Below are 25974 nucleotides of genomic sequence, written 5' to 3'. Positions count from 1 at the left end.
AAATATTTTAACAAATTAAATTTATTACAGAAAAACGTTCCAGGGTATGCTTTTATTCGGTAGTTTCCTAAATTTGCATCATTGACATAATTTTAACGTATTGATTTCATTAAAAATAATTTTTTATTCACAATTATTTGTTTTAAGAAGTATTCTTACATATTGTATTTAGTGACTAGTAGTTTTTTTGTTCTCGAGCAAGCCATGGAGACTAGTGTAATCGATACGAATATCATACTCAAAATAGAATGGCCACTAAGTCAGTTAGCAAGAATGTTCGCCCGCTAATTGTAAAATCAGTTTAGGCGCATTTTTCAATGGACTCAAATCGGGCGCTGCCAACGCGGAATATTTACAACTAATTAATAATAAAAATTTAAATATTATAATTATTGTTAAATACGTTCAAAATTTATTTGGTGCGTTTAATGTCCGAACAGTGAGTCGCGAGTTTGGCTTGGATTACAAAGCAGTCGATCCCAACCAGCGAAGATGGTTCAGTTCCTGGGAAATCCGGGCGCCGCTGGTGGTCAGTGTCCATTGAGTGGTTTCATGACCAATTGCTAATCAAATTTGCAGCTAATCCGGAGAGAACTTGACCTTGATAGCAACTAATAATGGTTTTATGGCCTCTAAATAGATGGTTCCGTGGATATTGATCGGACCTTTTGTGAATTCAAAAACTTTTTTATAATTATGCAATTGCTATTACAAAAAAACATTACGACTCACTGCCCACAGTTATTCAGTATTAATTTGAGTGTCGGGATAAAAAGTGACAAAACATTCATTTAATTTTTTCATCGATTTTATTGACTTTTGTAATTTCAAGTTGAAAATGACTAAAATTTGACATTTTTATTTTCTAAAAACATTTTTTGTCCTAAATAACATTTAAAATTTATTTAAATTTTAATTGTGTTGTCAAATTTAGATTAATGTATGTTTTTAATCTACTAGTAAAAAATTTAGTAATGTAACTTAACGTGCATAAACAAATTCACCGCAATGTGTTAAAATTTTAAAAACAAAAATATACTTTCCTTACTGGGTTTTAAACACATCCAACAAGGTTAAAAAAAATGGTATATACTGTTGAAATGTTTAATGTTTTTTATTTAAAATAAAAGCAAAACAAATTGTTTGTTTTAGACATAATTAAATGACTGTGATTTACAAAAAATCCCCTCTTTACTCCTATGGGAGATATACGATAAAGTAGTCTTGAAGTAAATTGCAATAGACAAAAAAATTATTTCATCCAGGAAAAGACTAGTTTGAGTTAATTTCCTTGGTGGTTAAAATTGTGCATACTTTATAGAGCTGGAAATGTCTCCTTCACTGCGTTGCAAACATTTAAATAAAAATAATATACCCTCCGAAAGATTGTGATTTTTTTCAAATATAAACCTATTTTCGCAGAGCTCATTCACATGGTGACCCTGGACAAGACGGGCAAAAAGTCCTTCGGCATTTGCATAGTGCGAGGTGAGGTAAAGGACTCGCCGAACACCAAGACCACCGGCATCTTCATCAAGGGCATTGTGCCCGACAGTCCGGCGCACCTGTGTGGTCGCTTAAAAGTGGGGGATCGTATCCTCTCGCTCAACGGCAAGGATGTGCGTAACTCCACCGAACAGGCGGTCATCGATCTCATTAAGGAGGCCGACTTCAAGATCGACCTGGAGATTCAGACCTTCGACAAGAGCGACGAGCAACAGGCAAAGGCAGATCCGCGAAGCAATGGCTACATGCAGGCCAAAAACAAGTTTAACCAGGAGCAGACTCCCAACAGCAATGCGGGTGGAGGTCAGGGAATGGGGATGGGTCAAGGTCAGGGTCAGGGAATGGGCCAAGGAACGGGTGGCATGAACCGGCAGCAAACGCTGCAGAAACGAAACACCACATTTACGGCCTCTATGCGACAAAAACATAGTAGCTACGCTGATGAGGATGACGAGGATACCCGAGACATGACCGGTCGCATTCGCACGGAGTCTGGCTATGAGGTGGGGTAAACTTCTATACTTTAGCAGCAAATATTTTCAAAGAATCCTTGGTCTGAAACCCCCATATAGATTGATCGTGCCTCGGCCGGCAACTGCAAGCTCAACAAGCAGGAGAAGGATCGCGACAAGGAACAGGAAGACGACTTTGGCTACACGATGGGTAAGAGGGCTCCAGCCATCAAATTGTAATCACAGCAATGGATTCCACCCCCAGCTAAGATCAACAAGCGATACAACATGATGAAGGATCCTGCGGAGGATCGAGGTCCAGAGGGACGCCAGCAAGCCGATAGGCATTGCTCTAGCTGGACACAAGGATCGCCAGAAGATGGCCTGCTTTGTGGCCGGTGTGGATCCAAACGGAGTGCTGGCCAGTGTGGATATCAAGCCGGGTGACGAGATCGTCGAGGTCAACGGCAATGTGCTGAAGAATCGCTGCCACTTGAACGCCTCCGCTGTGTTCAAGAACGTGGATGGGGATAAACTGGTACTGATCACCTCGCGACGCAAGCCCAACGACGAGGGCATGTGCGTAAAGCCCATCAAGAAGTTCCCCACATCATCCGATGAGGTAAGTTGTTGCACTTGCACTGTTCAACCAAAAATGTATATTTCTTAAACATTGCCCAAATGGTTTTAGTCAATAGTTTTTCCCATTGGCAAACACATTTAAAAAACCAACAAGTGGATAGAAGTTTATGGCATGAAACAAATTTTTTTTAAGGACTCAAAACCAATTATTTTTTTTGTTTCTAAATATAATTAGAAGTTAATGCGTACTAGAACTTAACTTAACTACTGAAGACGTTATTCCAAACAAAAAAAACTGCTTATTATATTATGATTGGTTCGTTTTACAAGATCATAACAAGATCTCACTGGTTTTTATGCTTGGTTAAGAGAAAGACAGGCTTTCACTCTTTTTTGGGTATTTGTTAAGAAAACTAAAGGGATGACCTCTTTATAAGATATCAAACTATATGCTATACCCAGTTTTTAAGGTAAAAGGTAAAATTGTTTTCGTTGAGAAGTATGTTAGAGGTAGAAGGTAGCGTTCTCGACTTTATAAAGTATATATTTTCTTGATCTGGATTAATGGCGGAGTCGATCTAGCCATGTCCGACTGTTCGTTTAACGTTGAGAACTCGAAAACTATAAAAGTGATTTAACAAGCAGAGTATAATTATGCCAAATTTCGGCCGCAATTCGTAAAAGTCTGTGATGATACTTTGAGACATGGAAGTCAGTTATAAAGCTGTAACATACATGTTTATTTGGTCTATCGAGTCACACGTTTTTTCCAAATTGTATTCAGGGATATATTTATTTTGTTATTTCAACTGATCAAGTGTTCTTACTCCTTTGGCAGACCAAGTTCATCTTCGACCAGTTCCCGAAGGCGCGCACAGTGCAAGTGCGCAAGGAGGGTTTCCTGGGCATCATGGTCATCTACGGGAAGCACGCTGAAGTGGGCAACGGCATCTTCATCTCGGATCTCAGAGAGGGCTCGAATGCCGAGTTGGCGGGCGTGAAAGTTGGTGATATGCTGCTGGCCGTTAACCAGGACGTAACCCTGGAATCCAACTACGATGATGTAAGCTATAACAAAACCAGCTAGGCGAGTAGTTTCTCAACCAATTCTTATTGACCTTAGGCAACTGGAATGCTAAAACGTGCCGAGGGCGTTGTGACTATGATACTGCTGACTCTCAAGAGCGAGGAGTCCATTAAAGCGGAAAAGGAGGCGGAGGAAAAAAGGAAGGAGGGTAAGCATTTAATTAAAACAGAGTCATCGGACAACCACTTTGAACCTGAAAACCCACAGAGGCAAGGAAAGAACAGGAGAAGCCGCAGGAGCCCGCCACAGCCGAGATCAAGCCCAACAAGAAGATACTCATCGAGTTGAAGGTGGAGAAGAAGCCGCTGGGCGTCATTGTCTGCGGCGGCAAGAACAACCATGTCACGGTAGGCTATCTCCTTTTCACATAGATACAGTACAATTCACACCATATAATAACACCATCTCCTGGCAGACTGGCTGTGTGATTACACACATTTATCCCGAGGGAGTCGTGGCTGCCGACAAGCGCCTGAAGATCTTTGACCACATTTGCGATGTGAACGGCAATGCAACCCACGTGGGGAGCATGACGACATTGAAGGTCCATCAGCTGTTCCACACCACCTACGAAAAGACGGTCATGTTGACAGTCTATCGCGCCGATCCACCGGAACTGGAAAAGTTTAATGTGGACTTCATGAAGAAGCCCGGCAAGGAGCTGGGTCTCTCACTCTCACCCAACGAACTTGGATGCACCATCGCGGAAGTAGTACGTTTACAGCATAGACCAGCTGCGAAAGATTCACCTCTGAAACACATTTCCATCCGCAGATACAAGGCCAGTACCCGGAGATCGACAACAAACTGCAGCGCGGCGATATCATTACCAAACTCAATGGCGATGCCCTGGAGGGCCTCCCGTTTCAGGTGTGCTATGCCTTGTTCAAGGGAGCCAACGGCAAGATATCGATGGAGGTGACTCGACCCAAGCCCACTCTGCGCACCGAGGCTCCCAAGGCCTAGACATGATCTTCCGGTACCGAAGCGTGGCAGCTTTCAATAAAAGATCCGACAGTTCTAATTCAAAACAATCTGTTTTCCGTTGTGGGTTTATTTGAAAAGGAAACTCCTTAGGCTATAGAGCTTGCATTGGATGCGATACGGGGCCACAGATCAGCGCATTCCTTGGCCACGGGCCCAGTGATGGCCGAGCCCTTCATTTCGCCCTTGTTGTTCACTATTACCCCGGCATTGTCTTCGAAGTATATAAACACCCCGTCCCTCCTCCTGAACGGCTTGCGCTGCCGAATCACCACGGCCGGCATAACCTGGAAAAAAAGAATAAACAAATTAGTAAATAGGTTTCAGTAGAAGTATTATTCGGTTAATAACAGTTTAACAGGTTGGTCTGCTTTTATATCTATAGCTGCTTAACTAGATTGAGGGTAGGAACAATATACAGATACTTGCAACCAAAAATTAATATACTTATTATTATTATTATTATCTATTATTATCTATCAAACAAAAATCGAGAACTTTTTTTTAAAGATCAGATTGCATTTATTAAACGAAAGAAAAATACTGTTCTCTTGTTTTGATCAAAACTCAAATTCATGTAAAAAGTTATACTCATTTCAATCAAAAACCTAATAAATTTAAATTTTTATACATCATTTAACCCAAAAGTAATATTTGTAAATTTAATTTTTGTACTATTTTTGATTGAAGTAACGCTTTTGGAAAAACTTGCAGTCAAGTTAATTTACACTGTGCATGTATGATATTTAATCAAAACACTACCCGAGATAGAAGTCAATAAACCAAATAAAGAAAATATGTTGAGTAATAATCAAACGTACTAAATCTTTTTAAATAGGTTTTAAGTCATCAATAAAAAAAACAATTGATAGTTTAATTTACGCCTAAAGATTATACGACAACAAAGCGTAAAAAACGTGCTCTGAAGCGATTTCTTATCTTTACCGGTTAAAATGAAGTGCTATACAAGTTTTTAGCAGCCTGTTTAAAAAAGGAATATTGTTAATCCAATCACGAAGTTTTACATACTGATTTTTATATTTCAACAAAATCGAAGTTAAATGCAAAAGAAATATAAACGTGCATTTAAGCATAGTTGATTATAGTTAAACACAGATAAATATTTAATATGAATATTTTTTCTTAAAAAAAAACATCAGGTTAATTTCATTCAAAGAAAGCGCACAAAAACAAAGTTGGTGAAAAACGTGTTCACTGGGGGCTAGTTTGATAGCCGATTTTGGGTATCATAAAAAGCAGGGAATTCAAATCCAAAATGCCTATTCGAAGTCCCCGGAAGCACACTCACCTTCTTCCTGAGCTCGGGCTTTCCCTTCTTCACGGTGGCCACGAACATGTCACCGACGCCAGCGGCGGGCAGACGGTTCAGACGACCACGGATTCCGTGCACGGCGATCACGTACAGGTTCTTGGCTCCGGTGTTGTCGGCACAGTTCATCACGGCGCCCACGGGCAAACCGAGGGAGATGCGGAATTTGCCTCCCGCGGTACCTCCACGTCCTAAATTGGGCGAAAGCACAGACAATTAGTTGGGGCACTTTGGTACTCTCCACACACACACTCGGCGGCGTCACATGCTCGCATTTTCACGCTTAAACCGCACATTTCAATAGGATTTTTACCTCTCTTCGACATTTTGCTGCTCGCGGGCTGGTTATTCCAAGATTATTCGCTAGTTTGCCAATGGGATGAGTCAATTATTAGCAAAAAGAAAAACGTGGAGATTTTTTCTACTTACTTCGCCGGAAACGAAAACGAAAAGGAGGGAAATACGGTGTGACCGCCGGTCTACCGTCAAAATATACCATGAAATATCGAGAAAATATACTAATAATTACCAAGAATTTGGATGGAATGGAGGAGAACTTTGATATCGTTTTAGCATGGGCTCAAACCATACGGTGTTGCTAACTTGAATATACCGAAAATCATGGAATCTAATTGGAAGTATTTAAAAAAAAGGTTGGTACTACTGGTCGAATTTTTAGAGTATTCTCACCACGAGTCAAAAAACGCTGGGTATAGATACATTTTCTCCCGTGATACACTTGCTAATGTACAATTTTACTAAATTTAGATAAGTTCATCTCGGCAAAATACAATTTTGTTTAAAACCTTTTTGTGGTGGAATATTGGTTGCGTTGAGAGGAAACTCGTCGGAGATTACTCGTTTATTTTTTGTAATACTCGATTACTATGTCAGTTTTGTCCTATGGGCCACCACTAGCACAACAAAAAAATAGTTCTAAGCAAATCGAAAAAAGGCGGGAAACATTGCGTACGGAAAGAAACAAAAAATACACACATGTGTCATAGAGGACAGCGTCTGAAATTTGAAATAATCTCACGCATATAACAAAAGTAAATCAAATTCGTGCACACTTAGGTTGTTTTTAAGACACTCGTTGTTCTCACTTAAGCCTCTCTAGCAAAATCAAAACAAAAAACAGCTGATAGCTAACTGCAGTTTTTACTTTTCACGAGCATAAGAGAGAATTGGCAAAAAAACGGTAAAACGTCCAGCAAATAACTGAAACTAAGCATTTTTAAGGCCGTTAAAGTGCAACACCATTGAAAAGCAACCAGAACGTTCAAAGCAGGGTGAAATTGTCATTAAATAAGGATTTCGGGATACACATTTACCGGAAGTAAAGACACCAAGTACTGACCATGTCTGGCATTGCAATCACGCGTTTGGGCGAGGAGCGAAAGGCGTGGCGCAAGGATCACCCCTTCGGATTCGTGGCCCGTCCCGCCAAAAACTCGGACGGCACCCTCAACCTGATGATCTGGGAGTGCGGCATTCCCGGCAAAAAGTCCACCCCCTGGGAGGGCGGCCTCTACAAGCTGCGCATGATATTCAAGGACGACTACCCCACCTCGCCGCCCAAGTGCAAGTTTGAGCCGCCGCTGTTCCACCCGAATGTCTACCCCTCGGGCACCGTCTGCCTGTCGCTGCTCGACGAGGAGAAGGACTGGCGCCCGGCCATCACCATCAAGCAGATCCTGCTGGGCATCCAGGACCTGCTCAACGAGCCGAACATCAAGGACCCGGCCCAGGCGGAGGCCTACACTATCTACTGCCAGAACCGGCTGGAGTACGAGAAGCGTGTCCGCGCCCAGGCCCGCTCCATGGCGGCCACCGAGTAATACGAGTCCCGCTCGCGGACTTCCAACATAGACATAAGAAAATATCCATCTAGGCACACTAAATTCAATGCTCTCCATAACTATATACTCTTACTAAGTCTACTTATGTATGTACATATGAATTTTAACGGAACTATACTGCGCATACAAATCACATTTGTTAATATCATAAAACGCATTTGATGTCAGCCATTATTTGTACTCCATCTTAATAAAACCAATAAGTTCTGGGAGTCTTCTTTCTATTTTTCATATGCTCGCAAATCTATATATATATATCTATGTATATAGTTAAATTACATAAGAAATCTAAATTCGCATAGAATGTCGTGTAAATTGACGATTACTTATGAGACATACTCTTTATCGGCAGTGTGAATGAACACATGTTATATTTTCCAACCTTTTTTTTTGGCATACATAATGTTAATATCTATAAAAAACTATTTAAAAATTAAAAGTTTGATATACTGATTTACTAATTTTAAATAACGGCCCAAAGTCAAAAAAAAATTTCCGACCCAAAAGTAATTTTCAGTTTCTATACCCTTTTGATGAATTTGTTTTTTTTATTATCTTTCTATTGCGGGTAGTGTATACATCGGAGCAGATCCGGATCGGACTACTATATCATATATGTATGTAAACTTCCATAGGAACAATCGGAAAAATATATGAAAAACATTTTAAACTCGTTTTTCATTGTATACAAATTATTCTCCGATATATTAGTAGTGGTTTACTGTTTCAGAATAACGACTTTAATTTTATTAACATCGGACACCGATATCATGTAGCTGCCATGGGAACTTCTGCCGAAGTTTGCTTTCTTGTTTGTTTTTTATTATTTTGAGTTTGTTATTTGAAGATTATCTTTCACAATTCATTTATTTTTTTTTTAACAAAAACTTGTTTTATATTAAATTTTAATGCCAAATTTACTTTTTGAAATTGTTTTGTTTTAATATCTTAGTTTATTTTTTTTCTCATTTTAATTAAATGTTATTCTTCCGTTTTTTTCGGAGTTAGTATTAAGTGATTCATCTGTGCTAGAGCTCACTGTAGTTGGAATCAGTGGAACCAGAGATAAGGTTCCGTGGAAGAGGAAGCAGAAGCCAGCTGTTTCGCTATTATCAACTGTTGATTGCACTGACTGTTTTGCATTGTTCCCGTTCGGAGGCGAAACAAAGAGATGTGAAAAGACCCGCAGAACATTCCAAGAACTCCGCCCACCAAGATGCATTCCGCCCAGGCGCAGGCTCAGGCCCGCGACAAGATCTTCAAGAGCTGGTCGGGGATCAGCGAGGTGACCATCATCAAGGAGGTGGCCACCAAGGGCGAGCACATCGACCTGTGCTTGGAGTACTGGGCGCGGAAGCGGAAGATCCCCATCTCGGAGTACCGCCACTACTTCTACGACGTGGTGCAGGCCTATGTGCAGCGCCTGCTCTCCGAGAGACTTGTCTGCAAGGCGGAGGACGTGATCCGGAATGTGGACCGGGATGTGAAGTGCTTCTTCTTTCAGTTCGCCTGCGAGTGCCAGGACGAGGAGCTGAGTGAGTTCGTCCTGGACCACCTGCGCAATCGGGAGCCACTGATGTACGAGCAAGAGGAGCCAGTGCTGGCCTATCACTGGTCCTTGGTCCAGCAACTCCGGGAGTGTGGTGCCCTGGTGGCCAAGCACCAGGTGCAGCTGCCCCGTGTCCACATAGAAGCTTTGATGACCCTGCCCGAGCAAGCCCTGCAGTTGCTCCTCGTCGAACTGTACTTCGCCAATGGCAATGAATCTCTGCTGGGGTCCCTCTCCAAGGAACTGGTCTGGCAGCACCTGGTCGATAGCAACCAACAGGCGAAGCTCCAACGCTGGTGCCGTTGCCAGGAGGAGGGTGTGGAAGCCCAGGAAACGCTCCCGCCACTGGAGCAGGCCTTTGCCGCCTGGAAGATAGATGACAACATGTACGAGTACGCTCTGGAGCAACTGCAGCAGCCCAGCGAAGTGCTGCGAAACTTCTTCGCCGGCGCCGGTTACTTTTTCTCTGATGAATCCGGCGATATTCCCACTCTGCTGCGTCGCCTGTGCACCATGGAGTGTCTGGGCAAGCATGCGGATCTGCTCAGCCGCCAGCCCCTGGCCAAATATCTGCTAGACCGTGGTCATCACTCGCTGCTCCTCATGGAATGTGTGCCCGTTGCCTCGCTGGAGCAGCTGGCGAGCACTGAGACCCATCAGGAGGCCCTGATCAATCTAATAGTCGATCTAAAAACCAATTCCCTAACCGAGAATGAGGGATTCGAGCTGGTAAGTCAGGAAATCAAATTGTATTTAGCCCTTTTCAGTACTCTTTACTTACTAGCCAATTATTCTTAGCTAAAAAAAAGGTTAATAAATGTATACAAATATTAGACAATCATTAGTTGTCTGTAATCTAGTTTAATAATTATTACTTTTCTTTTATGTGATGCTTATATATTCAAATCATTCGTAAAAAACAATGTAAAAGATGTTAGTTTTATTTTCTAAAAATTGTTTTAATACTTTTTGAATTTATAACTGATTTCTGAATCTTTCTAGATTTCCAAGAGCGTTCAGGCGTATTTGGAGAAAACACACGACACCGCGGACTCCTTTGAAGGGCACCCCTTGCTCACCTTCTACGACTTTCTGGGTCAGGAGCCATCTGTACGCTCGCTGGAGGGTTTTCTAACTAGCACCAGCTTGGGTCGAGTGCCCTATCTCAAATCGCTGACAGCTCGTTTCGATCACGGACCGACGAGCAGCAGTTTCGGCCTGCCCTCGGCTCACGATCTCTTTCTGAAGTTTAAGCAGGTGAACCTGCCCCTCCTGGCCACCGTTGGACATGGTGAGCTGGTTAGCTTCTCAAATGCACGCCTCTGTCAGCGGTATGCCAGGAAATCTCAGCTAAATTACACCCACTATGTGAAGCAGCAGAGGAGCGCGTATGCCGTTTACTACCTGATCACAGAGCAGCTTCAGCTATACGGTCAGATCACGAAGACGCAGCTCTTCCACGCTTGTGAGACGGTCACCCAGATGGCATTGCAGCACACTGGCGACGAGGAGCTGGTCACCCATTGCGTGGCCTGCTGCGAGATGCTGGGCTTTGATACCCAGCCATTGAGAAGCTTCCTCCTGCTCCAGCGGAAGCTGCCCAAGCGCCAGAGCGGAGAAAGTTACTCGGAATTGCTGGCCGGATGGGATCGGGATTTAGTCCAGCAACTGGAGGCGAATCCCAGAGAATTCCCTTTGGAACTATACCAATCCCTAATGCGGCTGGCTGTGAGGGACTCTCCAGGAAAACTTCCAGTGGCATTGCTCGAACACTATGCCTCCACAAATGACTGGTGGCATTTGCTGCTCATATTCAGTACTTCGATCTTCCATTGAGCGAGCTAAAGAAGCTCTTGGCCGCACTTCAAGTGCTCTTCCACTCGGTGTCCATCTGCTGCGCGCACTAAGTTACGAATCCTCCGGCGATCGCCATCACAAAAGGGGCTTCCAAAGACCGCCCCGTCGAAGCGGGGAAACCCAAACGAACTCGTCGCAGGAAACGATGACCAACTCTTCGCACAGTTCGAACCAGGATTCCAGTATGCAGCAGCTTCAGAGGAACACGGATCAGTCGTTGTGCACTCTGCTAACTCACACCGCTCGACAGGATCTCTTTGCCATCATACTGTGCAGTACCAACAGTCAGCCAGATGAGCTTATTCCGACCACAGCAAAGTTCTTGGAGATGATGATGGGAAATATTCCGTACTGCAGTAGCATTAATCTCCTGAGGCACTGCATCCGACAGGAGCTGCCGGTCCTGGCTGTGCTGGCAGCCACTCTGAGCGAACAGAACCGCGATTGGTGCTGGCTCGTTTGGCTGTCGGTGGCCAGCGGTCAGTGGAGCCATCAGCTGCAGGAGGCCGCCAAGGTGCGCGAGGATAATCGATCGGAGTGGGTGTGGTCAGTTATCCGAGAAGCTGTCGCTGGTGGACATGTGAATGCCCTTCTACACAGCTTCGAAATCTTTCAACCTGTAAGCTTAACTTATTATAAAAATAAATCCTTGCTTTATAAGATTCTCTTCCAGGACTGCAAGTTCACACATTTGTGCCGCTTCCTGCAGCTGACAGCCCACCAGGAGGATTTCAGCGATGCTACAATCGTGGAGCTACGTCAGTTCTTTTTCAGCTGGAGCCAGGACGCAGTAACTCTACCCCTTTGTGGTCCCCTTTCCCGAAAGCAAGTGATGCATCGCTCTCTTGGTCTTCTGCTCACCCAACTACAGTCCAATTTCGACTGCATTCTGCAGCAGCAGCGATTCCTCGACTGCATCTGTCGCTCGGATGTGGGTGACATATGTGATCTGTTGGATTTCTGTCTTCTGCATAAGGTTTTCGGGGTAGCAGCCACCTGGCTGCGGAAACTGAGCATTGATCTGGAGCAGCTGGTGAGGAGGGATAGCTCGGAGTACAGACGACTGGTCGATGCCCTCACTGAGGCACGAGCTTATGAGGAAGCCCTTCAGTTGGCCACCTTGCTGCAGCTGCCACTGAGTGATATTGTTTATGGCAAATGGATGGCGGAGCTGGAGGCTGGAGAAATAAGACCCCATCAGGAGTATGAGAAAGAGATCCAACAGCATGCTCTGGCCCCCGCCATTCTGGTGAACTTTCTGCTGCAGGCAGCCTCCTCCGTTGGCCAAGTGGGTCTACGCCGATATGAGCTTCTTCAGAGCACGCTCGGCGTGATCAAGCAACACCACCTGTTCCCTAACGAATCCTTTGATCGCGACCAGATTGAGTACGACATGGTTTTGTGCTACCTGCAACTGCCGGAGGATCAGCTCTCTCTGATATCCATCTACCACTCGGAGTACTATGAGCAAATCATGCTCCAAGAGCGTTGTGTACTCTATAAATCGTTCTCGGAACTCAAGGAACTGGCGGGAATCGATGACCTTAGCATATCTGATAAAACACAGCTATCTTCGGAGATGGAAACCAGACTCAATACTTTATTAAACACCCTGTTGGACGAGGGCGACATTGTGGAGGCACTGCGTCTTCAGGAGCTTTTTGAATTCCGGCCGAATGACCTACGATTTATTGTATTTGCGATGGCATTGGCCGAAGGCATGACCAGCATTAGTAATCTGTCGAGCAAGGAACGCCAGCTGCTCGGCGAAATCGAGAAGAGTGCCTTTCCAAAGTTCAATCGGATCACTCTTAACCAAAATGTAATGACTCGTTGGGATAGCGATCTCTCCGACAGCTGTTCGGACAGTGTGGCGATGGAGTTTGAGGAGATTCCTTCCAAGGAGAAGCAGCAGACGCTGGACACATTGCTGGGCATTGGATCAAAGTTGAAGTATGGCGTGGAGCTGGGCAGGCGAATTGTGCTTGCCTTTAGGGCGGCGATGTATCTGGACAAGGAGTATCTGGATGTGCTGCGCACCAAGGATGCTAGTATCCTTTTGAAGAGCGCCGCTGCCGAGGATTGCCTGCAGCGTCTGTTGGTGGTCAGTGATATACAAATATCCACGCGGATGACGCCTGAAGAAGTGAGTCTTTATATATAATCTTCTGAGGTTACATGCAGCTTAACTTTCATTTCAAATTCCCTCAGATTGCCGAGTGCTTGGCCATGGAGCTGACCACCTGCATCGTAAGACCCCGGTTCTATATCTTCCATGCCAGAGAGCAGCCAAGGAATGCCCTAAGGAACGCTGATCTCTGGGGCCACAGCATCGATAAGGATTTCCATTTGTTCCTTGATCTGGCTCCCAACTCAACAATGTTGGGTAATTGTCTGCTGGAGTACTGTGATGCACTAAAGGCCTATCGCCGCTACCAGAACGGCAAGGTTTTCGAGGAAACCGAAGCCTTCGATAATCTCTCTAAGATAATAACCCTTTATGGACTGCCCACGCCCACTCCTACGGGCACATTATCAGGAATTCCCCAGGTGTTGTCCCACAAAAAGCTGAATCAAATCTATGTGGAGCTCTTGATCAAGGCGCATCTGTGTTTTGTTCACGAGTGCTCCATGGAGGGCATTGTGAATGTCCTCCAGAAAGCGAAAGTCCTCAACGGACAACTGGCCAAAGCCAAATCCTGGTCACTCATTGTGCGGATGCTTATTGGCATTGCTCGCTACCGCGAGATGTTCTACTGCTTTGACTCACTGATCGAAAACGAGCAATTCGAGTCATTGTTGGGGCAGTTCGACGAGGATCAAAAGTCCGGACTTCGGCAGGCCATCCTCAGCTACCTAAGGGAATATCAACCAAAGAATGGAAAGGAACTGCTGCGACTCGCGGCCCTGCACTTCCTCATGTACAAGGAGCTGGCGGAGATGTGGACCGAGGAAGCCCAGGAGATAGTGGTTAAAATCCAAAACATTGCCGAGCAGTCAAACAAGCTAAAGTGCTCGCCGGAGGTTCAAACACTTTTGCAACATGCCTTGGAAAATTACACACATGCCACGGAGAACTATCTGTTGGACAACAAGCTTCTGCTGGCCCAGCAAAGTGTTTCACGGGCGGAGCTGATGGCCATGCAGCTGGATCTCTTCAACAAGGCTCTGGAAAAGAGGCAAATATGTGTGAGCGTCATTGGAGTGCGATCAAGGGAACAGTTTCGGGAACTGGTCAACAACCATTTGAGGTATGTCATTTTTGAAGCTAATTTGATATACAATAATTGCTTTTCTTTGTATGTCTGGAATTTCAGCGTACCACAGACACTGATACTTAGTCGAGCCTATGGCTACGACATTAACTGGAGCGAGGCCATCTTGTCCCAATTTGTTGTGCTTCAGGTGGGGAACTATCTGCAGGAGTATCTGTGTCATCAGCGCATAAATGACGATGTGATTGAGCAGGTGGTCAAGGGGTAAGAATGCTTGATAATTACCTTACCTTACCTTTACTATTAAAAATTCTTATTTATTTTTTTAGTTACTTGCTCTTAAGCGAGAGTAATGCCACGAAGCATAAACAGGAGAAGTCACTGGCACAGCTGGTGGAACTGATCAAATCGGTGACCCTCAAATACAAGTTGGCTTCTATTTTGGGGCTCAAGTCCATCGTGATGTCCCTGATCAACGATTCTCCGGTTTACTATCTACGAGACACTAATTTCGGTCGCAACGAATTCCACACAGAAGGGGACACGTGACATATATACCATTGTGATTTTAAACTGTTTTTAAACAACAACATTATTACTGAATACGTTATTAAAAATATACATTTACAAATAATTAAATTTTTCGACGTAAAGCATTTCCTCAGGCGCCTTGGCAGGCGCTTCTATTTTTGGTGATGCTCCCGTTGTGGTTTCTTTGGATTGTGCATCATTCCACGGTTGGACAGTCATTCGACCGAAGATCACGTAAAACAAGTTGCCCAGGAACAAAATCACAGAGATTCCAAGGAAAACAGTACGCCATTGCGTGCGATCCGACTGAAATTGAAGTTAATTTGAAAATTATAATATTTAAATTATAATAATTTATACATATAATTATAGGAACAAGAAACTGTAAGATTATTGGCTTCATGCAGGAGAGTCCAGTACATTTATTATCTCTAAAAAGTGCGTTCCATGCACCCAATATTATTATGTGTCACAATTTTTATACCCTTGCAGAGGGTATTATAATTTCAGTCAGAAGTTTGCAACGCAGTGAAGGAGACGTTTCCGACCCTATAAAGTATATATATTCTTGATCAGCATCACTAGTAGAGTCGATCTAGCCATGTCCGTCTGTCCGTCCGTCTGTCCGTCTGTCCGTCCGTTTATATGCAAACTAGTCTCTCAGTTTTTAAGCTATCTGCATGAAACTTTTCCAAAAGTTGTTTTTCTATTGCAGGTAGTATATAAGTCGGAACGAGCCGGATCGGACGACTATAGCATATAGCTCCCATAGGAACAATCGGAAAAATAAATGAAAAAAAATTATAACTTTGCTGTTTTTTAATTTTTTGTTTGGTTCTTCGAGATATAGTAATGGTTTTATATTTCAGAATTACGGTTTAAATTTCATCAAAATCGGACGACTATAGCATATAGCTCCCATAGGAACAATCGGAAAAATAAATGAAAAAAAATTATAACTTTTCTGTTTTTTAATTTTTTGTTTAGTTCTTCGACATATAGCAATGTTTAATTATTTCAGAATTATGGTATAAATTTTATCAAAATCGGACGTCTATAGCATATGGCTCCCATAGAAATAATAAAAATATATAAAATAACTATCTAATAATTGAGCTGCAAATCATCATAGTTTCAATGTTTTTTTTTAGCACATACTCAAGTAAATCATAATTTAAATGTTTTCAAAAGTATTTAATTAATGCAATAGCTGCAAGGGTATATGAACTTCGGCTTGCCGAAGTTTGCTTTCCTTCTTGTTGGTTATCTATTTAAATAAGTGAAATAATCGTGATCGCTCACCTCATTGGTAACCGTTAGTCCAATAATGATGGGCGATATCACACCAGCCGCAGACATCAATGTGTTGCTGATCCCAAAGAGAAGTCCAGCGAAATTGGGCGACAGGTCCACGTGGTTCAGTGAACTACCAATGGCCTGTCCAGAAATGGCACCTGTTGCTGCCACCAGGCAACACATACTGCCCACCACGTTCTGATCGCTGAGGTAGGATAGGATCACCAAGGCCACAGCCGGCGTCCAGGTGGCAAACGAGTTGATGGTCTTCCGGAGGATGGGCAGGGAAATGTCCCGATGTCGGGTCAAGTATTCAGCCAGGAATATAAACCCGTACGAGGACATCAGCATGACGACGAAGGGCAGGGCGGAAAGCAGGGCATTCATCGTAATGCTGTAGCGGAAGATCCCGTGGATGTATCGCGGAATCTGTTGCATCAGCGTGTAGAAGCTGCATGCCTGGCTCATCTTACACAAAGCCAGCACGATGAACGGACGTGAGGTGAGTACTTGGAGCCAGGGCACTGGAGGAGTCTTACCCCGAGCAACTTGGCTTTGCTCCAGATCCAGTTCAATATGTTTGCGCTCCGCCAGTGAAATAAATCTGGATTCGGAGGGACTGTTGGCGCCATAACGTAGGAAAAGAAGGCACCACGCAATTCCTAGGTATCCTGCGATTAAAAATATTTATTTGTGAATATATCGCTTTCTTTAAGAAAAAAGAAATAAAGTAGAAAATACCGGGGTAACAATGAAACGCTTTATTTAAAACATTTGTTTTATCGGCCTTTCCTTTTTATAAGTCTGTTAAAACTTTTTGCAATGGTTTTCCAAAGAAAAGGGATTTCCAAACCTTTTGGTTCTTTCAGTCAAAATATTAAATACCTTCTGAGATTTTGTTCTGACATTCAATTTACGAACATATTTCTTTTCTTAAAGTTTTTTCAAAGTACATGTATGAAAAATATTTATATTATAAAATATAAAATAAAGAAGAATTTTTTCAAAAGCCGATTAAGAACAAACCATAATAATGTATCATTTTTCAAAATACATATGCCGACTTGTGTATGTCCTCATAAATAAAGGATAAATGGTGTTTGGGATATTTAACGCACCTGGCACATAGAAGGCGCTGGGCCAGCCAAGTGGCGAGGCGGAGAGAACGCCACTCAAGGCAAATCCTATTATTGTGCCGCAATCCAGGCCGGTGGTCATCACTCCGCCCAGGCGGTTGGCTTCCTTTTTGGGGCACCACTTGGCCAGGTGGGTGTACAGACAGGGCCACATGCCCCCCATCGCCAGTCCCTGGACCAATCGCACCCAGAACAACAGCTGCCACCCGCCCCAAGCCAATACGAAGGGCGTGGCAGTGCTGATCAGAGCGGTCAGAAGCATGATGGCCAGCAGCAGAATCTTGGCACCAAAGCGACTCGAGAGGTAGCCACTCATCAGGTGGGTGCAACAGGAACCCCAAAAGGGACTACTGAGGATATATGACTTTTGCTGCTCCGTCAACCGATATTCCGGATAGTTGGGGTTGCTGCTATTGGCATTTGTGAAGGCCACAATGGCCACGCTCATGTTGAAACGCTGCGCCACGGTCAAAGTAGCGCATATAAAGAGGAACAGCACCTGCAGGTGACGATTGCCCCATTTGGGACCTGCAAAAACAAAAGACTTTGACAGCGAACTTGGCCAATACACTGAACATTTTGATCTCACCCTTTGCCACCAAATTGAACGATCTTATCGTCATTGCGAAGCGCAACGACCACTTCGAGCAACGCAAATCACCGAACTGGCAAACTATAGATTGGCAATGCAAGTGAATAAGTAGCTGCGAAACTAGTTTACCAGCCAAATCAACAAACAGGCCTCTCCGAAACTTGAATTCTGGCCGCGTGCCAGCGATGTTCCAAGTTCTAGGCATGTACACACATATGCACACACTCCAATTGAAGTGTTCTGGATAAGGCTGCATGGAAAGTGAAATCAGACACCAGAGGACAAAAAAATAACACTCGTCACATGGTTACAGCTAATTTAAGTTATCTAAGCTGTAACTATAGCTTCGGAAAGCCGAAGTTTTTTATACCCTTGCAGATTTAAGTAAAATAAAACATTCAATAAAAATTTTTATGCTTGTATTTTTAAAAACAATTAAGTTATTTCGACTTTCAAATAATTTTTTTATCGTTCCTGTAGCAGCTATATAATATAGTCCTTTGATTTTTGGAAATTAAATATGTATTTCTGAAACCTTAAGAAGAAGAAACATCTATATTCGAGTTTTTTGGATATATATTTTGAAAACCAAGACTTTTATGTCTAAAATAAAAAGAAAAAAGACTTTCGGAAAATTATCATCCAAACTTCTAAGTTTGAAGTAATGCTATTCATGTATATACATAGTATATATAGTATATACTTGATTTGGTTCAAAATGACACCTTCACTGCGTTTAAAAATGATTAATTTTGTATCCCTTACAAAATAAAAATCAACCTTTGAGTTTTTATACATTAAGAGTACATTTGAATTTTTTTTCTAAATAAGAATTTTGTAACGCCATGGCGTGGTTAAAGCACAATCTAGGGATTTTCTTATTTCTTTTAATGTAAGTGTAGCTTTTTGTTGAAGATGATGCATTTGATAAATTCGAATGACTTGAGCGGCCTTCCTCTTCATATAGGTGATAACTGACTTTACCACAGCTGTCAAATCCAAATCTTTTTTTTACATTAAACATTTTTTTCTTCGCACAAAACTTAATATTTATTTAAGAAATTATTTAGTGTGTTTATAATATGAAAATCAAATCTTTATGTTTTTACATTAAACATTTTTCTCCGAATAAAATTTAATGTTTTTTTTAGAAATTACTTAGTGTGTTTATAATATTTAAAGAATTCCTGATATTCTTGGTAAAAACTAATGTTATTATTAAAACTAAAAAAGAATTACTTCACGTAAGTCAGTTTTATGAGTGTATGATTTTCCTCGTGAAAAAAATGCCTTGACATTTTTAAGCATTTAATTTTCTCTTTAGCTTTTTCTAGTAAAATTTGACATAATTTACTGAAGAAAGACTTTTATAGTTCTAGCAACACACATTTGAAAGAGTTCAAATGAAAAACAAATCATTTTTTTACCAAACACGTAATGTGTGACTTAAAGATGCTTATCTCATGACCAGTAGTCAATCATTTTGTTTTATTGACAGTTTTTTAGCCCTGGGAAAGGCTACTCCAAATCTATTTCTTGCCCCAATAACTCACCGTTTCGTGGGAAATTGTGTGGGGGTTGGGTATAAAAACAAACAATAACAATGATAGGTGCAAATTGTTCTAGCCGCAGTAGCTGGCAGTAAAGTTCTTATCAGAGAGCAAATATAACGCCGGCAGTCAGCCCGGCACTTTATATCAATCGCCGCAGCTAATTACAATCACTTTGGTTCCGGGCATTAGACTGCTTTGTTTTATCAAATGAAAAAGCGATCGTTAAGCGATAATTACGTCTGAATTAGCCGCTGATAAGATAAGGCACAGAGACCTTACTCAATTTAAAGGTAGTCTGGTCTCAGAAAGGGATTCCACGATCTTAAATAGTCATAGATAATAATCATAACTAAGCTAGATGAAAAACAGTTGTTGCGAGTAGAACAAAGCATTATGGCCAACAGATATTTCTTTATTAGCCATCAACACGTGTGTTATTTTGCACATTTGTCAAATCAAATAAATAATACTTACTTATCAAAAGCAGAAATCAAAAATCTATAATATAAATATGAAACAATTAAAACTAAATATTTAACCTGAAGTTGTTAGTAAATATAGATCAAAATGCACGATTAGATATCTGCATACCTTGGGTATCGAAACCCATTTAACATAGATAATATTATTCAAGATCCCATTTTCAGCCACGAGCAGCTAGTTCAAATAGAGTAAAGTACAAAGAGCGGAGAAACAAGTCAACAGTTTATTTCTAATATCACAATTTTTTTTTGTATTTACAAACAGCTGTGGCAAATGTTTTTGAACCCATTGGAAGAGAGAGAGTGCAAAGCACTCAGCTCCAGCTGTAGTTCCAGCCATTGACAATTGGTCGCATGAGTTCCAATCCAAAATAAATATGGTACTTATATACATTTATAAGATAAATTAACAGATTAGATTGCGCCGCCCGATCGGGCTCTTCCTCGATTGGAGTGCCGAAATCACGAGCGATTGGTAACAGAACAAAGCAAATGCTATTGAAAATAATTTACTTAAGCCTCGCGCTACGGTCACGCCTTATAAATAGAATAAAAATAAATTACAGCCTACTTATGGTTAATACTGATTAACACAGTCAATTGTTCGGGGCGGCCACTTCCGCCACAAATCACTCGATGGCTTTCGCCGTGTACCGCTCGGGCCAACTGATTTGCTGCTCCAGAACAGGATCGATGGGTGGTGCGATCTCCGCCGCGGGACTTTTTGGCTGCTTCTCGCTGGCGCATTCCGCATCCTTGGGCACCAGGAAGTCATCTGCATCCCAGGGCTGCGCCTTGGCGGTGCCCCAAACAATGAAAACCACGTTGCCCACAAAGAATATGACAGCTGCCAGTCCGAAAACGATCTGCCATTGGCCGCGATTGTGCTGCGAAATTGGGAAATATTTATTATTGTTATTGATTTGTGGGTTTCTCCGGCTGACTCACCTTATCGGCCACGATCTCCCCGGCAATCAGTGGTGTGAGGATGGGAATAACGTTGGCCACCGTGTTGCTCAAGCCAATCAAAATGCCAGCGTGATTGGGCGACAGGTCGATGGAGTTTAGGGAACTACCAATGGTTGCCCCACTATTCACGCCCACCGACACGGTCATCAATACGATGGCCAAGTTCTTGTTCTCCTCGCTGAGGAATCCGATGCCGATCAGGGCGGCAGCCGGAATCCAAAAGGAGAGGCTGTTGAACAGCTTCCTCACGGCAGTCAACGACAGGATCTTCTTCTTGAGCAGCACATCGGCAGCAATCAGATAGACGTAGGAGAGCAGCCACATGGCCAGGAAGGGTAGCGATGAGAACACCGCATTGCTCTGGATTTCCATGTTGAGTACTCCGTTCATGTAGGAGGGTATTTCGGCCTGGAGAGTGCTCAGGCCATAGGTTTCCGCGCAGCGCGTCACCAGGAGGGCCAGGAAGGGCACCGACGTCCAAATGGCCTTCCACGGAATGGGTATCGTGCGCTCGTGGAAGTCCTCGTTGTGCTCCAGCGAGGATTCAATGTACTTGCACTCGGCCTCGCCCACGAATCGCGATTCGGTGGCATTGTTGGAGGCGAATATCAGCCAGAGGAAGCACCAGGCGGCGCAGAGGGATCCGGACACATAGGATATGCCCGGCCAACCCATCGCTCCCTTGGCAATCATGCCACTGATGAACATGGCCAGCACAGTGCCGCAATCCGTACCCGTGTAGCTGAAGGCGCCAAGCCGATTCCTCTCCTCGGGCGGTGACCACATGGCCAAATGCTCCGTGACGCAGGGGAAGATCACACCCTGGAAGAGGCCCTGCAGGATGCGGATGGCACAGAACACTTGCCATCCGCCCCAGGTGAGGCACCAAGGCGTCATCAAACTGAACACGGCCGTGCCGCAACTGGCCACGAATAGGACCACCTTGGCGCCGAAGCGACGGCACAGGAAACTGCCAGGAAAGAGGGTCAGGATGTAGCCCCAGTAAAAACTGGAGAGTATGTATGACTTCTGTTTCTCCGTCCATTCGAATTCCTGAGGGAAGGCGGCCACGTCAGCGTGATTTTAGGCTAATGACTTCATCACTTGAAACTCACCGGAAAATTGGGATTCGTGGTGGCCGCATTGGTCATGGCCACAATGGCCACACTGACATTCAAGCGGGCTATGTGCATCACAGTCAGGCCCAGAAAGAGCAGGAACGACTGCAAATGGCGAACGCCCAGACGAGGGCCCTTCGATGGCTTGTGGGTCATGATCACACGGCAAAACCAGGAAGCTAATCCACTAGGAACACCTTTTTGTTCGAGTCAACCCCGAGGTCTGCACTGCCGAATTGGTAGAATGGTTCTAAGCCCAGTCGCCATTGCATTGCCAACATTTATACGAGCACAGAAAGCTTTGAGAGCTTGGGCCGGGCCCCACAGCGATATCATTCACTCACATTCTGTTTGTCCGGGGACTCGCAGGTGAGTCCCCAGAGAGTTAGCTCGGTGATAAACAAGATCGGAGCTACTTTGACGCAACTCCTCGTTCCAGAAGCCGACTGACGTATCAGACCATTGTACTATTGTACTATTCGCCAGCGGGCCGAGAAAGCATATGCATATGTTCCGACGTAGTATCAGTAAATATTGATGGATTTACACAAAGTTGGGCTGGTAGCTACAAAAAAGCAACACCCACTCAACACCAGAGACATATTTATTTGCCCCAAAAGATTTATGGCACTATTATCAACTAACGCTTTCTGTTCAGCAGACCCAAAACCGTAGAGAAATTAAATCCGATTCGTAAAAAGCTCAAAACGGAAAGCGGAAAGAGGCACACTTAACATACCACTTGAACCAGCCAGACCACCCGTACATGAATGATTTTATTTATTTTTTGGAACAAAATTCTTTATGGCCTTAATCTAGTCGAAACAATGGAACTCACCTGATAAGCGATGCTACCAGTTAAATAAATAATAAACTAATCGATAATGTACCGGGCACACGGCCAAAGTATTTATATTGCTTCTGTCAATTTATTGAACTTTATTAAATTAAGGAAGCCTTAGATTAGCCAAACCGATTTCTTAGTGTTTGAAATCCGAGCGATTCCCCTTGCCAATCAGATTGGTATGAGCTAAAGCTTAATGGACTCGACTCTAGATTATCAGAAGAGCTTTAACTATCTTCTCAGGGACTCGAAAGCTTTCTCAGATGTTCATTGATCGTAGTAGAGTTTTCAAAAATTGGATTTTCATTAATGTCCGAAGCTTTCGTTACTTCTTCATCAGGTTAATGAATAGGTACGATTGTTTTTTTGACTGCTCAATCTAGCCAATCAGCTTCAATATAAATATTTAAAAAATCACCACTCGCATTGCCTTTTAAAATCAACCGGCATTTGAAAAAGCAACTAAAATTTACAACCAATAACACTGACAAATAGGCATGACCTAAAAGACGTGACAAGACTGATTTACAACAGATTTAAGAAGTAGCATTTTATTTCATTACTCCCACTTAAGCTAAAACTAATCTCTTCTATAAATATTTATGGCTTTACATTTAAATGCATTTCCTATTTGCTGATAGCAATGGATTTGTCTTTGGTATTTTTCGTTGATTTTTAGAGAAGATTCTTCTATGGGTGTCTTTTGGCTGGCTGGACCATTGGCAAGCTCTGGTTCCTTTAACTGCAGAAAGTCTTCGGCATCCCAGGGTTGAGTTACAGCCGTGCCAAAGACCAAATAAATACAGTTGCCCACAAAAAAGAAGACGGAGGCGATGATGAACACAATCTGCCATTCGGTCCGATCAGACTAAAAAATAAAAGGATAGTAAATTAAAGCAAATTAATACATATGGCGAATCACTCACATTATCCTCTACAATCCATCCAACCACCAAGGGAGTGACGATGGGCACAAAATTCGCTGCTGTGTTCACAATTCCCATCAGAATGCTGGCATGATTTTCGGACAGATCAATAGTGTTCAATATACTTCCAATGGTTTGAGCACTATTCACGCCCACACTAATGGTCATCAAGGCAATCGCGTAGTTCTTCTGTTCCTTATCCAGGAATCCTATGCCCACCAAAGTGGCAGCAGGAATCCAGAAGGCTATTGTGTTGAAGGATTTCCTCAGTACCGTCAATGAAACTGATTTCCTACTCATGAGAACGTCTGCTGCGATGATATAAATGTACGACATGAGCCACATGGCAAAGAACGGTAGAGCCGAGAAGAAGGCATTGCTCTTCATGTCCATGTCGAGGACTCCGTTCATGTAGGACGGGATCTCCGCCTGCAGAGTGCTCAGTCCCCAGTTTTGACTGCATCGTACTATTAGCAGGGCCAGGAATGGAGCCGAGGTCCATATTGCCTTCCACGGAATGGGAATAATGGTCTTGTGGTAGTTCTCGTTATGCTTTAGGGATGACTCAATGTAGTGCAGTTCTGCCTCTCCGATGAATCTGGATTGTGTGGGATCATTGGCCGAAAAGGCAAACCACACTGCGCACCAGAAGAAAGCGAATCCAGCCGAGACATACGAGATTCCGGGCCATCCCAAGGAGCTCTTGGCTATTATTCCGCTCAAGAACATGGCAATCACGTTGCCACACTCGATGCCAGTGTGGGCCAGGGCACCCAGGCGATTCCTCTCCGCCGGAGGAGACCATTTGGCCAAGTGCTGGTGAATGCAGGGGAAGACCACGCCCTGTGCCAATCCCATTAGCACTCGGATTCCGCAGTACGCCTGCCATTCGCCGAATCCGATAAAGAGCGGCGTCACTGTGCTGCAGACACCGGATCCAAAGACTCCCCAGAACATGACGCTCTTGACTCCGTAACGCTTGCAAAGATAACCGCCCAAGAACTGGGTGAAGATGTAACCCCAAAAGAAGCTGGACAGGATATACGACTTCTCCGCCTCTGTCCAGTCGTACTCCTACGGGGTTTGTAAAAGCTTATGATATATATTTAAATACAAACTGAAATCTTACGGGAAAGTCCGGATTCGTGGTCTCCGCATTGGTCATCGCCACCACGGAAACGCCCACATTTAGCCGGCCTAGGAACATAACACTTATGTTGAGGAAGATCAGGAGGGCCTGGACATGCCGCATTCCCACAACGGGTCCTGAAACCATAATTACAAGAAACTCATGTTATCGCAAGTACTTCCTGCCGGCAGGCATTCGGCAAATTAAATCTGGATTGCTCTTCAGACATCGTTATCGACGCCATAATTGGAGTGATTTATGACCACTCAATGGGCGTGCGAAATACGCCGATCACTTTTGTCGAGCGGAGTGCAAGGTCTGACTCGTTAAGGGCGTGTAAAGTGAGTCAAGATCATGGGACGTCATTCCATTCACAAACTCGTATCCGAACCAAGGGAATTTCTTTTTCCTCACACCTTTGTTTATTTCTGACGACATTGTCGATTTGATCGACAATTATACTAATCCACTATATTTAATCGACCGACCCGCAGCACAGTAGGACATTAAGTGAACGATTGCAGCAAAATAGTGTTGATTTAAATCCAAGTTGAATTAGCCGATAAGCCATATTTGCGTTATCTGAAATTCCATCACGTGATAAGGTCAAACCGCGGACGAATTTAAAAGTTTGGGGAACACGGTACTTCAAAATTTCTGTACATTTATGAAAATTATTAATTTACCTTGTCAACTAACATATTGATGTTTAATTCAAATCAATAATTTATAACAAAATTTGTGCTTTGTGTAGAATCCAACCTAAAAGTATTCCATTTGGGGCAAAAATGTAATGCATAACATTCTTTAAAAATACCATGTGGTTGCTTTGCTAAAAAATGTACTTAATCCAAATATTTTGTACTCAATTTAATTATATTTCGTTTTGATTTTTATCCGTTGCGGCTTTTAGTTATTTCAAATATAAACATATTAAATATTTTATAATTAATTATTATATTTATATATAAATA

General features: G+C 43.1%; 7 protein-coding genes across 7 annotated transcripts; 3 read left to right on the top strand and 4 right to left on the bottom strand.

Annotated features, from left to right (window-relative positions):
- Nucleotides 1-318: 318 nt before the first annotated feature.
- LOC128255325 (inactivation-no-after-potential D protein) lies at nt 319-4661 on the top strand. Its single transcript, XM_052984863.1, is given in 10 exon segments — nt 319-529; nt 1423-2009; nt 2079-2169; nt 2224-2258; nt 2260-2580; nt 3379-3603; nt 3664-3775; nt 3835-3974; nt 4043-4339; nt 4402-4661. Coding segments are annotated over 10 exon segments (2037 nt in total). The 5' UTR covers nt 319-492; the 3' UTR covers nt 4594-4661.
- LOC128255341 (60S ribosomal protein L23) lies at nt 4646-6409 on the bottom strand. Its single transcript, XM_052984882.1, has 3 exons — nt 6255-6409; nt 5921-6132; nt 4646-4898 (listed from the first exon to the last, which is right to left on the bottom strand). The coding sequence occupies exons 1-3, from the start codon at nt 6265-6267 to the stop codon at nt 4701-4703; spliced, it is 423 nt and encodes a 140-aa protein (XP_052840842.1). The 5' UTR covers nt 6268-6409; the 3' UTR covers nt 4646-4700.
- A 241-nt stretch (nt 6410-6650) lies between these two features.
- On the top strand, nt 6651-8015 carry LOC128255340 (SUMO-conjugating enzyme UBC9-B-like). Its single transcript, XM_052984881.1, has one exon. It carries the CDS (start codon nt 7303-7305, stop codon nt 7780-7782), a length of 480 nt encoding a protein of 159 aa, XP_052840841.1. The 5' UTR covers nt 6651-7302; the 3' UTR covers nt 7783-8015.
- An 852-nt stretch (nt 8016-8867) lies between these two features.
- On the top strand, nt 8868-15063 carry LOC128255317 (spatacsin). Its single transcript, XM_052984844.1, is given in 9 exon segments — nt 8868-10081; nt 10355-11165; nt 11168-11208; nt 11210-11227; nt 11229-11828; nt 11883-13355; nt 13421-14460; nt 14527-14688; nt 14754-15063. Coding segments are annotated over 9 exon segments (5427 nt in total). The 5' UTR covers nt 8868-9019; the 3' UTR covers nt 14974-15063.
- On the bottom strand, nt 15049-18079 carry LOC128255331 (putative inorganic phosphate cotransporter). Its single transcript, XM_052984870.1, has 4 exons — nt 17977-18079; nt 17370-17915; nt 16258-16922; nt 15049-15261 (listed from the first exon to the last, which is right to left on the bottom strand). The coding sequence occupies exons 1-4, from the start codon at nt 18008-18010 to the stop codon at nt 15049-15051; spliced, it is 1458 nt and encodes a 485-aa protein (XP_052840830.1). The 5' UTR covers nt 18011-18079.
- Nucleotides 18080-20238: 2159 nt separating this feature from the next.
- Nucleotides 20239-22543, bottom strand: LOC128255329 (putative inorganic phosphate cotransporter). Its single transcript, XM_052984868.1, has 3 exons — nt 22099-22543; nt 20963-22036; nt 20239-20901 (listed from the first exon to the last, which is right to left on the bottom strand). Exons 1-3 carry the CDS (start codon nt 22255-22257, stop codon nt 20644-20646), a joined length of 1491 nt encoding a protein of 496 aa, XP_052840828.1. The 5' UTR covers nt 22258-22543; the 3' UTR covers nt 20239-20643.
- A 970-nt stretch (nt 22544-23513) lies between these two features.
- On the bottom strand, nt 23514-25742 carry LOC128255327 (putative inorganic phosphate cotransporter). Its single transcript, XM_052984865.1, has 4 exons — nt 25417-25742; nt 25001-25137; nt 23872-24945; nt 23514-23813 (listed from the first exon to the last, which is right to left on the bottom strand). The coding sequence occupies exons 1-4, from the start codon at nt 25436-25438 to the stop codon at nt 23526-23528; spliced, it is 1521 nt and encodes a 506-aa protein (XP_052840825.1). The 5' UTR covers nt 25439-25742; the 3' UTR covers nt 23514-23525.
- Between the last annotated feature and the right edge of the window lie 232 nt (nt 25743-25974).

This window comes from Drosophila gunungcola, assembly GCF_025200985.1.
Source record: "Drosophila gunungcola strain Sukarami chromosome 2R unlocalized genomic scaffold, Dgunungcola_SK_2 000011F, whole genome shotgun sequence".
Lineage (NCBI taxonomy): Eukaryota > Metazoa > Arthropoda > Insecta > Diptera > Drosophilidae > Drosophila > Drosophila gunungcola.
The sequence above is the reverse complement of the archived record's forward strand: the minus strand, read 5'-3'. Positions and strand labels throughout refer to the sequence as shown.